This window comes from Charadrius vociferus, unplaced genomic scaffold, assembly GCF_000708025.1.
Source record: "Charadrius vociferus isolate BGI_N301 unplaced genomic scaffold, ASM70802v2 scaffold259, whole genome shotgun sequence".
NCBI lineage: Eukaryota > Metazoa > Chordata > Aves > Charadriiformes > Charadriidae > Charadrius > Charadrius vociferus.
In genome coordinates this window covers 8,979,086-8,992,910 of record NW_009661368.1, presented here as the reverse complement: position 1 = coordinate 8,992,910, position 13,825 = coordinate 8,979,086, and the positions used below count along the sequence as shown (strand labels likewise).

Genomic DNA, 13,825 nt, shown 5'->3' with positions numbered 1-13,825 from the left:
GGATCTCTTTTCTTCTGTTCTTCCTTATTTTAATGGTCTCCTGGGCAAAAGGCCGCATTGTTACGGGTTCAAAAGCAGTATGGTTTTGCCACAGACTGGGGGGAAGAGAGAAAAATGGCCCTCGGAGAAAGGCCGACTGTTCAGTGCGCAATGAAGCGACTGTTACACTTCTCCCGATCTCTCTCAAACACATCCCGCGCTAACCAGCCACCGAAGGCCCGGCCCTGCCGCCGCGCTGTACCTTTCCAGCCTTCGAAACTGCCTGTGCCTATTTTTATTTGTCAAGCCGGGGCCGGGCTGGCCCTGTTCCAGATGTGTCTCACAAGATTTGGTGCTGATGAGCTATTTATAGCACTGTGGTTCCATTGTCATGGCAACCGTGCTAGAGGCCAAGGCGGCTGGGAGCTATTTCTGGACTTGTGCTGTAATGTAAAACTGATTGGGAAAGTTAGTGCATCCTCTAAGCCAGACTAACTTTAGACAGGCAGAGGGGGGAAAAAGACAACTACAACCTCTTTAAATAGATTTTTTTTTTTTTTCTTTTTCTCCTACCTTTTCCCCATTTCTCGTTTTGATTGCTAGCAGCTTTCAAAGGGACGGTTTGCCTTCTGCTGGATTTGTCTAAAAGCCCCTCGTGCCTCGCGGCGGGCGCGTGCCCAACGCGGCTTTTGGGGCACAGTCTGCGTGTCACGGCAGCGCCAAAACCGGGGGACTCCGCGGCTGCCGCGGGGCTCTGCCGGGGGTTTCGCCGCAGTTGCAGTTCTTTATACCCCATCGGTTTAATATGCTATTTTTTGTGTGTGCTTCACGTTCTCCACACCATATAAGGAACTGTAACCTTGATTACCACAAGATGATTCCAAATATATGGAGTCATACTTTTCAGCTTTCTCATTATTTGCTTCAAAATGAGACCCGTGGTGCCCCTCCGCCTCCAAGTGGCCGGAACGTGGCGAGTGCTGCTGGAAGTGCAGCGGGGCCGCGCTCGCAGTCGCTGTTCTGGGACGCGTACGGATTAATACTGTACCTATAATTGCATTCTGAGCTTCAGGGTGGTTCTAAATCTTTTTGTGCGACTTGCTACTTTGATAAGGAAATCACATCGACTGATTGACTTGAAATTGGAAATATTTGCAGCTTCTTGGGGAAGTTTTCTAAAGAGTTGTCTTTTGTTTCACTTCTGTTGGAGACTTAACGCTACATTTTGAAATTCATTTCCAATATAAATCTGTTTTGAACGGGGTCTTTATGTCTGAATTTCATTATGGCAACATCGTATGTGAGATGTTTTTACCTGCAATATAGTGCTCCCATAATTATACCAATATTTGTTACAGTACTATCTCTATGTGCCTGCCTCTAAAAGCTTTTTTTCCCCCCTTAATTTTCTTTGTGAAGTAGTTTAAGTAATTGCAAAGGTTTTGATGGAATTTTGTTCTCTCTCCTTATGTAGTTTTGTTCGGGGGAAAAAGAGCTGTGCCTTCCTGCATATTTTTAACATAACGTGTTTGTGGCATGTCTTCTGTGACTACCTTAGCAGTAAAAACTCCACCTTTGCAAATCATAGAAAATGTCAGTATATCCTTAAAAACAAAACAAAACTAAAAGTCTACTAATGTCCTAATTTTAACTTCATTTTGAGGAAAATCATGACCTGTTTGGTTTCACACACAGCCGTGTTTGCAGGCTAGCTTAAACACGAGCACATTGAGTCTTCGCTTACTTTATTTGCATCGTGCCCGTGACTTTCCCTGCTTTTCTGCCGCTCTTGCGAAACAAACCAGCTGAGACGTAGAAGGACTCTATGTCCGCAGCTGGAGGAGCCCCCGGCGCGGTGTCGGGGTGGCCCTGCCGCAGGACCCGCGGGGCCGACGGGGAACGCACCCGCTTGCCGGGGCTTGGGAAGCCGCTGGATTACCAGGCTTTTGAACGGCGCTGAGGTTACGGTGCATACATCATCTATTCCTCAGCTCGAATACCCTTTTAAAGAGAGTATTGTATGGTTGTGCTAATCCTGTGACTGTGGCTTCAGCACAGACAAAGTAGCTGAAGGAAGAATTTATCAAATAGTTAAGTGTTTAGCTTTGAGGGAGCTGTTGCTGAATAACAAAAAGGATTATGGCAAGGACTAAAAAGGGAGTAAAGTAGAAGTAAAGCATGATCCGTTCTCAGAAACAAAAAATACACTCCTGTTTATAAACACTATTAATGTTGAGTTAAATTTCAGCTTAATACTACTTTAGGGAGCTTTGAGTTAGTTTTGTAGTCCTGAGCGGGTATAGATAAACAACTAAAAATCTGCTGGGCATTCACACAGTTTGGTCTTTACGAAGATCAGTAAACAAATATTAATTTCTTTTTGGACATAGAAACCTGAATTGTAAAGACTGTTTTATAGGTGATCAGGGTAAAACCAACTTTAATTCTTAGTAAAATCTTGATAATTCTTAGTAATATTCTAGTTGATTCTTAGTAATATCTTGATAAAAACACATGACTCAGAGGAAATGAAAATTCCATTTCCACTGACTCAGGGGACTCTGGGCAATTAACTTTCTCCCTGTGTGCCTGCCTTTAAAACAGGGTTAATGTAAGGTGTGCGTTGCAGGATGCGAGGGCAGAGGCAGGAAATGCAGCATGAATGAAGGCAGCAGGAGCTGTGAGTATGATTTACTGTCTGTAAAATACCTGAGGCTTTCAGAGGCAAGAAACTTCACAAATACGGAGTTCCAGTATGACTGTTGGGGTTTATAAGTTATAAGCAAATGTTGTATTTAGTTGGGATTGAAATTCTGAATTCTTGATTTGCAGCGTCTTACTGACACCAAAGATGAGACTTTAATGTGTCTCCTGAGAGAGATGTTTTGTATACAAATTCAGGTTATGACTTGACCAAAAAAAAAAAAAAAGTCTGATGGAAGTAAAGCTCTTCAAATATAGGTGTGTTGTCAGTTTGAGGAGACCTTTCCAGTGTTCTAGGCTGAAAACAAAAGCTTTTCTTCACAAAGCCAATAAAAAAAATCTTGTCTGGCAACCATTTCGTCAGATCACATAGAGTAAAATTTCAAGTTACTGTTTATTGAAAAGACTGTCAGGAAATGCTCAAAGAAAGGCAGTCTGCTTTCCCCCTCCCCGTTCTTCCCAAAACAGGGAAGTGGTGGTGTTTCTGGAGGTGGAAGACTGAATGTGTCACACGGCTCTGCAGCGGGGGGAAACGGCGCGGGCTGTAGTCTCGCCTGGCAGCAGCTCTGCTCATTCAGGAAATTCCCCCCACATCGGGATAAAACAACTCTCTGCATGACAGAGCTCCAGAATAAATCGGTAACTGGCATATAGCTTGATCTGAAAATTGGGACACGGTTTTGACATAGTAGGCTTATTAAAAATTTGGAAAGAATTGGGGATGCATGTATGACTTAATGACTTCGACCTGCAGGAGCCGAGGAAAGCTGCTGCATGCCTCGGAATGAAGTCTGCCTCTGAAGTGCACCCCTTAAAATGAAAGGCACTTGATTCTTCACAAAGAGCTGTTTAAAACATTTCACGTGTGTTTTTCCTTCCCCAAGATGAAGAAAGGGGCCTACAAATAAAGCACATTTTTTATTTCAGATTGTTTTAAATTTTTATTAATAACTTTCATTTTAATATTTTGGGGACACATCTGCTGCTGTCCTGGAGATGCTGCTTCTCCAGTGTTGCTGGCTACAAATGACCTAAAGTTGTTGTTTTTGTTTGTGGTTTTTTTTTTAAAAAAAAAAAAAAAGGTGTCATAGCAGCATCGCTGTTTTACAACACAGGCAAAAGTGCCTTATACAAAGTGACAGTATTTTGCAGAGCAATAACTGATCCTGTTACTTAGTCATGTCCAGAATCTCGCCCAAAGTGAGAACTGGCAGTGATGCTGAACGACTGGTTTGCTTTCTGGAAAATAGCTTTCCCATAGAATTTCTGGGAGAATTTTACAGAAGAAAAAAACTGACTTTGTAACTTGGTGCAAGACTTGCTCACAGTGTAAAATTTGGCTTCGTGGTTTGACAGTTTTATTTGAATTGTTTCACCAAGGTCACTTTTCTTTCTCCCTGTGAAATTCATTGCTGACAGATGGGCACATCTCCAGGAGACTTAGAACAATCTCTAACAGCCGTGAATTCAGCACACAAAGGAGTACTGAAGTGGCCTCACTTGTGTTTTGGGTAGAGCATAACAAGAATTAAAAATAGAAATTAATGATGGTGAATTTGTTTTTATTTTGAATTAGGCTTTGTTCTCATCTGACTTGATTATTAGTTTAATTTACTGGATAAATTATTTGGTCTTGCCTAACATGGACTTAGAAGTCTCTGAACGTCACGTATTGATCTTTTCTGAACTCTCATGCTCCCACCGTCCCTCCTTATTTTAGATGTATCGGACTAGATCGAATTTCTGCTACTCTCTTCTCCTTATAGACGCATTTATTTTTCAGTTGGCCAACTGAAAGAATAATCCCCTTTCTTTGTGTTTGAGCAAAGAATCAAACTGGTCTTTAATGTCTTTAGCCCCTTTCTGCAGTTGCTAGAGCAGACTTCTCTGAAAAGGCACGTGCACGGGAGGAAATCTTTGCTCCGTTTTCCCTAAAACGCCACTGGAAGCGGGGAGGGTTTTCTGGTAACGCACAGCGAGAGACTTCCTTCTTGAAGGGGAATTGTTACGAGTGTCAGATGTTACTGAATGTTGGAGCTTGTTTGGGGGGAAGAAGAAATGTTTGTTCCATTTGAACTTGTTTTACCTGGCACGAACATTGCTGTTGGAATTCAGCTCAAGTACAGTGCCGCTGCTCCTGTGGGCCTGATGTTTTTCAAGGAAATCATAGGCCTAAAAATAGTCTGCATAAACAACAGTAAGAGGTTTGTACTTTCAGTTCCAGGTTTTAGCAATATCTTGTTGTTATTTTCTAATTGTCAGTTTCCAAAATCCATTAAGCTGATTAGCAGAGTGTTTAAAAACAAAACAGAACAAAAACCAAAACCAAAAATCCACCTCCTGTGGAACCTTCCGTGAAATGTCGGGCTGTGGTGGAGGCAGTACCCAGGGCCGGCTCGTTGTGGTAATCGCCTTTATACCCCTGTGAACGTGTTCTGCTCTGAACATTTTTCAGGCACCCTCTGACTTGTGAAATTGCCATATGATTCTGAAACTGTGGTCTTAGGGGAGAATGTAATGTGGAAACACTCCTACTAGTTGGAATTCATGATTGTTGTACGTATTTAACATGCTCTGTGTGCTGAATTAAAAGCTTTTACTTCTTTGGCTTTGGATTAAAAAAAGAAAAATAAAATTGCTTCACAACCTGGAAGGGATGAGGAAAAAATCCAGCTTGCAAGTTGCGGAACACAATTTGTCATCAAATTTATCCTTCTATATCTGTCTCCACATCACCTTTCATGATGGAAATTGAGCTTTACGCCTTTTCCGTGGTTTTAGTAGCATGTTTATTAAGATACATTTTAATGTGTTTAAAACTCCGTAATTGAGACTAAACAAAAATTACTTTCCATTTGTCTCTGAAGCAAGGTGGCCATCTAGTTCCTGGTGAAAAGGGCGTTACACTGAAGCTGCTGTTAAAACGTGGTTATTTTTCCTCCTTCCCTGCTTTTGTTGGCTGTTTGGGGTCGGTTGGGACGCAGGGGACGGACCCTCCCTGAGCTTCACGGGGGTTTGGTTCCGATTTGTGCATCTGGGACGCGGCTTTTCCCTTTCCCCCCCCCTTAAATGGGTGCCTGTGACCGTTGTTAATGCACTTTCAGCATCTCTACCCGTGCGTAGGGATCGGAAGGGAAAACAGCTTTTCTTTGTCATTTCTGCTTCATAAAGGATTCATGCACAGGAATTTTGAAGGAAACTTCAAGTGTGTTGGTTTTAAGACACTTGATTCATATTGATGTTAGGGGTAAAGTTAACTGTAGCAGCATTGCTAGCTCTCCTAAGTATCAGTAATGGTAGTAATAATGCTGAAATGGCCGTGCCGGAGCCGGGCAGCCCGGCGGGGCCACGACCAGCAGCAAGCTGCAGCACCCCGAGCTGGAGCCGCCCCGCAGTGAGCCCATTGACAGATCGATTCCTTGAGAGTTTTGCTTTCAGTTGAAGCGAAGGATAATTAGAAGGTTACAGTTAATTGATAAAAACATTTTAAAGACTTCAGGATATCCTCTTTAGGTAATGCCTAATGAATTTGAATAAAACACATCTTATTTTACTTTTTTTGGCCTACTACTGATACTTCAGATGCTTCTCCAGAAAGCAAACTGAAAAACTGGTACCAACAATTGGAAAAAAAAAAAATCAGTATTCCCTCTCATTTAACTGAATTTGTAATGAAATTGGTTTGGGGATTTCATTTATTTAAACAAATTATAGGGACAATACATTTTTTAAAATACTTTACTTTCAGGAAAATTACACGTAAGCAATTTATTTGAGTCATTGCTTACTGTTAGTAGCAGATTGTATGGTACAATTTATATGAATAAATTACCCAAACGAAGGGCCCAGTCTGTTTGTGGGCGGCAGGGCTGGAGTGGATGACCAGAGCTGGTGGACGGAGCTCTGGGTTTGGCCCTCTGCCGGGCGGTGCGGGGAAGCGCTGCCCCTACACACGGGCTCAGCCTTCTCTCAATGGGGGCGTTAAAATCCAACAAATCCCATCTGGGAACCCCTCAGTCACTAAAGCGCCAAAAACTTTGTCTAATCGGAGAATGAAAACTTACTCTCTTTCCTTCCTCTCCCCAGCTTTCTAGACAAGATTGACATAGTCAAACAAAACGAGTACACACCGTCTGACCAGGTAAGGAAAGGCCCATTAAGAAATTATACCATTTATCTGCCCCCTCTGTCTTTGAGGATAATTGTCGTTAATTTTCTAACTGCCGTTTGTGACATTAATACAGGTATTACAATGTACCTACTTAGTATTCCACTAAAAATTACTTTGTCATTTGAATTGAGATGATGTTTGTCCATGTAAATGTACTGTGAAATGAAACTCCGCTGAGGTTCAAGTCTACATCATGTTTCTGTGACACTGAAACTCAACTCTCCGTTTGAATGGGTACCGTGTGATGTTTTGCCCGCCTTGCTGAATAACCATCACACACTTTCTTTGACACAAAGCTGGTTGGTACCTCCTCAGCCTCACTGGCTTCCACTGCCAACCAGGTTTTGTAAAAATAACCTTGTTAGAAGTTTGGGGTTTTTTTTTCTTAATCAGAATAGGAATTGTAGTTTTCATTTTGTTAGAATAATCTGAGGATCCTTTTAGGACCAAATGCTTCATCCAAAATCACATGTAAATTCCTAACTTTCTGCCCATAAATAATGCACTTAAGCATCTAGCATACTTTTGCAGGATAAATAACCAAAAAACATATTAATGTACCCAAACTTTTGCTGTCAGTGTTGATGAGGAGAGAGAGAGAGCAGTTCATATCCTTTAACGTTGTTCAAGAATTAATCATTCATCCTTTTAAAAATCTGAGGTTTTTTATAAATGAGGGGTTTTATTACTGAAATCATTCTATTGTCAAGAAACAAAATATTAAAAAGTACAAGTTACTATATTCAAAATTTGGAGCAACTAATCTTCAGATATGAAACTTTAAAACAAGTTTCAGTTTTATATTGGAGGCCAAGGGCGTCAGGAGGCGGTTTAACTTGAATTTCTTACACTTCATAGACAGTACTTACAATTTACTTACAGTAATTACTTAAGTAAGGTATTTCAGTAGTTACTTAAGCAAAATAATTACATACTTTTACTGCTGTAAGTGACTGTGAGCACAAGTACTTGCAGTGCTTGTTTGGGACCATGGACTGTGCCGCATCTCCCCACAAGCATCCTGTAGAGCCCAGTGGGATTATCCTCTGGGATGTTACGTGTTTCTCCTAAAAGAACTCCCAAAGGCAACGCAATAATCAAATCACTTCTTCCCACCCCCGCCCCCTGAGGTGGGTGACTGCTTTTTTTTGTTTGTTTTTAACATCCTAGTTGTACTGATTTCTAGAGACGCAGAGCTCCCAACAGTCCAGTTTTCCAAATTTCCTTCTGTTTATTGGAGTGTTCGAAAATTCAAACTGTTTCAAATATAACTTAAAGTAATGTTTAAATACATACGTCTTTCAATATGAGTATTAAAATAGACAGACAACAATAATTTACTATCAGAAAACTGATGTTAAACTGTAGCTATTTTGTTTAATGATTTAACAGTGTTGTCTAACCTTTGGATTTTGTGTGGTTTTGACTTTGACTAACCAGTTTGGTACCTACGTAGTAAGAACAGAGCTTTTATTGTGCATATAATTTTTTTTTTTTACAGTCTGTTCTGCTAATGTGATGATGTCTGCTGCAAATGTTACAATTTATCTGCTATTTAGACCCATTGTGAAGAACACCAAAACTTTAAGTCCTAAATTATAAAACCTTTAGTTGAATCCAAAGTGGTATTTTGCAGATAGTTATATTGGACTGTGTCCTCAGTCTGCAGCCTGTGCAAATGAGGTTCTCGTGGCTGAGTTACCCACGAGGCACTGTATGTGGCTGCCACTGCTTTGCAATACACAGAACGTAAAAGCCAATACAGTTTGGTTTTAATAGGATTTTGTAGCACTTATAACAATTTCAATTGTTTGTAGCTCACAACTTCTGATTATCATTTTTGTCTCTACGGGAAATTTCAAATTTTATCTTTGAAAAGCCCAATTCTTGTAAGACTTAAGTGGTTGAGCTCCCAGTTCTTTGAAGGAAAAAGTGGAAACTTTTGAGACCTAGACATTTCTTTTAATAGCCAAGCACTGAGCGGTTGGGGGAGGGGTCAGTCTGCGGGGGTTGGGAATTCTGTGGTGGTAGTTTAAAGATCCTGTTGTGTGCCACAACCCCACTGAAGTCTGTGAGTGCATCATCCGATCTCGTGGGGTGGGTCTGGGCTGCTCCCAGCACTTGTGTTTGCTCGAAGTGGCCCGAATGTGTTTCCTCCTGCTCCAAGCTTAGCGCTCACTACCTGCTCGGGAACATATATGTACTTCAGAAGTTGAGCACACCCATACGAGTGCAGACGTGTTCAAGATCAAAACTGTAGACGCGGGTTCATAGCGCGCTGTTCCCTGTTCCTGCAGTGCGGTGTACACTGTCGGCACTGGGTACAAGGTGTTCATTTCCGTTGCTGGATACGTGGAGAATTGGGAAGTATCTGTGTTGAATCAATGACTTTTCTGTTATGCTCTAGGATCTTCTCAGATGCAGAGTTTTGACATCAGGAATTTTTGAAACCAAGTTTCAGGTGGATAAAGTAAATTTTCAGTAAGTATGCTTGGTTTTTCCTCATTTGTTTTTTTTTTTTTAAATACAATGCTGAGGTTTAGTCTGCTCTTGTTGATTTTAGATCTGTGATACTTGTTTCACTAACTGACTTCTTGTAGGATCTGTTTTAATGTCTTAGCTTGTAAGGGTGAAAACCAATCTGCAATGTACGTACACCAGAATTTCTTACCTTCGAGTGTAGGTGTTAGTGAAAGTAAACACAACTACATTTTGTGATGAAAGCTCTGTGTGCATATGTTGGTAGACTGGTACCTGTTCAGGTTCCCATAATCCTCAGCTCCTTTTAGCTTTTATGACACAGAATTCCTAAAATTTCTTATATTTTCTGTTTGCATTCAGGGGAAAAAAAAAAAAAAAACAAACCACAAAATGTATTCTGACTCCATTTCTGGTTTTTTCTTAGTATGTTTGATGTTGGAGGGCAACGAGATGAACGCCGAAAATGGATCCAGTGTTTTAATGGTATGATTAGAATCTATGTTTGTTTTATAAAATAGTTGTCTGCAAAATTTTAATGCCCAGTCTTCATTTTCTCACTGTGTGAAAGCCATCTTCTTTTCTGTGTAGCTTGATAAGGAATTATCTGAATAGTCATACAGGATGGAATTTTTCTTGACGTGTCAACTTCTGTAACTGCATAGAATATCTTTAGGGAGAATGCAGGTGGAAAGGAATTCAAGTTTGATAACTTAACATAGCTTGTTGTCCATTTTCTGTGGCTTCCCTCTCTTCATTTAATTATGGTTTTTTGGTGGTGGGTTCACACACTATTTCCCAGCTGTGTGAGCATTAAGTTCCAAGCTATATTCTGTCTTCTGAGTGAAGGTTTACGTGTTTTTACCCACACAAAATATACAATTACAGGATAATTAATATATGCATAAAACCAGAATATCATATTTTTGCACATAATTGCAGCCACATTGCTATGTCATGGGTGCTTCTTTCCAAATCAGCACCAACCTGTTAATGCAGGATGAGCTCGTAGGGAACATCTGTCTTGTTAGAGGTGGTGTCGCATACGCTGTGTAATGCACTACAGCATTGTGTAGTGTAGCCCCAAAATGCCCTTCTCAAAAAACTTTACGATGGAGTTTATAAATCTGCATGTTTCTAGGGAACCATGCTTAATACAGTTTCTTGAAAAACAACCCTGTGGGGAAGGCCCTTACTGAAAACGTACAAACCAGTCCCCTCGAGAACAGAACCTGCGCATAAGCTGGGTTCCTCAGAGTGCGTGGGAGCCCGGCCTCGGTACGGGAAGACCTGAAACCTCTGCGGGCGTTTTGTAAGGTCTGGAGTCTTAACACTGATGTCCCCATCCGTTTAGTTCCGTGATTATGTTCTTAACTCCCATGCAAATTAAATGAGGTAGTTTTGTGTGTGTCCTGAAGTGTTGCATGTACCTTTCCTACAGCTGTTTATTTTACTCTGTAGCTCTGTTTAGATGTGAAACCTTTCTGCACTCAAGTTTTTTTAAAGCTACAGTTGGTGAAAATACTTTTGTCTTTTTCTTTGTTGTTTAGACAAAATATATATGAAGCTATGCAAAAGTGTGCCTTTTCTTAGAAAAGTTATAATGAGATCCTACAGAATAGCTAAAGCAGAATGCAATTTACAATTCATCGTATTTTGCTACGGTTACTGTCACAGAGCAACACCTGAACAATTCATATATGTGTGGAACTACGTTGCAATATTTTCTGCTGCGCTATTAATAACAGATTTGTTTGGGTTTTACCTCTGCTCCTTCCTGTCACCTCATGGTCTGACTCATCTCTGCTGCTGCTGCTGTCGAGAGGTAGATGAGGCTGGAAGTCAGTGTCAGGGCTGTGGAGCAGCACAGCCCCGCGGGGACACGGACATCTGGACGGAGATGGCGGCCTCTGGGCAGTGCAGTGGCTGTGGGAGGACAGAGCGGTTAACCATGAATTCACAGCAATCTGCTGCCGTTGTTACTGCTATTCATGCACATCAAAAGTGCTGTGTGTCTTCAGGTCTTCCCCCAAGGGCCTCTCTGTCCTTTCTTGATAGCTCAGAGTTGCTTTCTAAATTTCTTTACACCTTTTAAATTTTCTTTACATTCTCCTCCGAGCTTTCTCCACTCTACGTTTTCTGTCTTTCTGTCAGCTTCTGCTCTGTCGCCGCCATTCCTATCTGTAATGGCTGCTTCACTTTCGGGTTTTTATGTCTGGCACCTAGAAAGCCGTCAGCAATAGCATTCCAGCCTGTTCTCCTCAGGAAGCTGAAAGGCAGCTTTTCATTGAACTTCGGGATTCCTGGATATTTCTTCTGAAGTTTGGCATTAACTGATGGGTATTTCTTGATTTAGATGTGACTGCTATCATATTTGTGGTGGCGAGCAGTAGCTACAACATGGTTATACGAGAGGACAATCAGACCAATCGGCTTCAAGAAGCACTAAACCTCTTCAAGAGTATCTGGAACAACAGGTCTGTGAATTGAAGTTTCATTGTTCATACATAAATTAGTAATCTTCTTGTACACGATAGTCGAGACTCGTGTGCTGGGCCTGGCTCTGGCTAGGACAGAGTTCATTTTCCTCATAGCACCTCATACAGTGCCATCTTTTAGATTTGGACTGAAACAATACTGCTAACACTCGTGGGTCTGACGTGCTTGTGTGGCTGACACACTCGCGGCTGTTGTAGCTGGTGCTGAGCAGTGTCTGCAGAGCATCGCAGCTTCTCTGTTTCCCGCTGTGCCTCCAGTGAGTGGGCTGGGGGTGCGCAGTGGGCTGGGAGAGGACACAGCCGGGCGGCCGACCCAAACTAACCAAAGCGGTATTCCGTACCACGTAGGGTCGTGCTCAGCGCTGAAAGGGAAAAGAAAGGGGGGGGTTAGAAGGCTTAGCCATCTTGCTGGGTATTGGTCTACCCATGGGAGTGGTGAGCCTTTGCATCACTTGTTTTGTTTTGTTCTCTCTTTCACTCAGCCCACTCAGCCTTCACTTATTAAACTTTTTTTTTTTTTTAACCTTGACCCCCAAATTTTCTTGCTTTTAATTCTTCCTTTCCTCTTCCCCCATCCCACCGAGGGGGAACGTGAGCAAGCAGCTGGGTGCTCCGCTGCGCGCTGGGGTTAACCCGCAGGAGCAGCCTGCGCTGTGGGGTTTGCTTCTCTCGGCGCAGTCCCAGCCCCTCTGGCCATGGCTGCCTGCTGCGCGAGTGCCTCATCCACTCCTCTGGCTGAAGAAAGCTCCGGAGAGTTACAGATTGGTAGTTGCCATATTGAGGCTGAAGTAATTAAAGCAGCGATGGAGTAGCACACTGGAGCATGGACGTGCTCACCTATTTGACGTATCTGGATTAGCAGTAGAAAGTGGGCAACTTTGATTGCCCACGCTAGAAGCACTCAAACGGAACTCGGGGGTGTATGCCCGGAATCACACCATGGGGTTCAGGAATAAAAGGAACCTTGCAGAATTATTCTGATGTGTCATACGACTGTTGTCTCCAGAACTGGATGAAGTTCCTTTTTGCTGTCTCATCCTAGCTGTGCCTTCTCCTTTTCTACAGGTGGCTACGGACCATTTCAGTAATTCTTTTCCTGAATAAACAAGATTTGCTAGCAGAGAAAGTTTTGGCAGGGAAATCTAAAATTGAAGACTACTTTCCAGAATTTGCTCGCTACACTACACCAGATGATGGTAAGATTTTGAAGTTTTATTAGCAATTTATCATTTCCTTGTTAATTACCTTTGTAATGGTTTTGGTAATTTCAGGTAAGATTTAAAAACTCTTAAGTAGATGTAATCTTCATTGTCTTTCAGCCAAACTGTAATGTTACATTTTAGGTATTAATAATGAGAGAACCCTGTCTGTTACACATTTAATATATTAATAATTTCATCATGCCAAAATCCTGTTACTTTGCTGGTGTAGACTACAGCACACTTGTGACAAATGCGTCCTCTGGCCTCCCCCTTGTCATACCTGTGGTCATTTCTCTGACCTGCCAAATGCCCGGTCCTGTGGCCACTGTAGTACTCCTTTGTTCTCCTGAAATCTTACCATTTTAAATCATATGTTATGGTTTGTTTTATCTCATAGTCAGTTTTGCAAAGTATGTTTCTGTCATATGTGAGCAGAAAACAGAACTAATTATGATTTTTAGGCACTATCACCAAAACCACCTGTTTTAATGAGATAATTTTATCATTAATCAGCAACACCAGAGCCTGGTGAGGATCCCAGAGTTACAAGGGCCAAGTATTTTATTAGAGACGAGTTTCTTGTAAGTATTGCCTTTCTTTCAGTATTTCTTACGTGATTCTTCTCAAATATAAGCTCTTACGCACCTTATACTATTGCAAAAGGCTGTCACTTTTTCTGTTGTTTATATTTAACGTCCACACTGCACAGAGCACGTTTAAGAGCTTTGCTGCTGTTCGTTAGCTGCTCTTTGGATATTTGTCTGTTGACACAGTACATAAAAAAAGAATTGTTG

General features: G+C 41.7%; 1 protein-coding gene across 6 annotated transcripts in view; it reads left to right on the top strand.

Moving 5' to 3' along the window:
• The window catches only part of GNAS (GNAS complex locus), a 91,989-nt gene that overhangs the window by 77,121 nt on the left and 1,043 nt on the right, over nt 1-13,825 (top strand). For all 6 annotated transcript variants that reach the window (XM_009893473.1, XM_009893469.1, XM_009893468.1 and 3 more), the window contains 6 exons: nt 6,769-6,823; nt 9,261-9,334; nt 9,759-9,817; nt 11,688-11,808; nt 12,895-13,025; nt 13,545-13,612. In XM_009893473.1, coding sequence (XP_009891775.1) covers nt 6,769-6,823; nt 9,261-9,334; nt 9,759-9,817; nt 11,688-11,808; nt 12,895-13,025; nt 13,545-13,612 — 508 coding nt within the window. The remainder of the gene's footprint in view (nt 1-6,768; nt 6,824-9,260; nt 9,335-9,758; nt 9,818-11,687; nt 11,809-12,894; nt 13,026-13,544; nt 13,613-13,825) is intronic.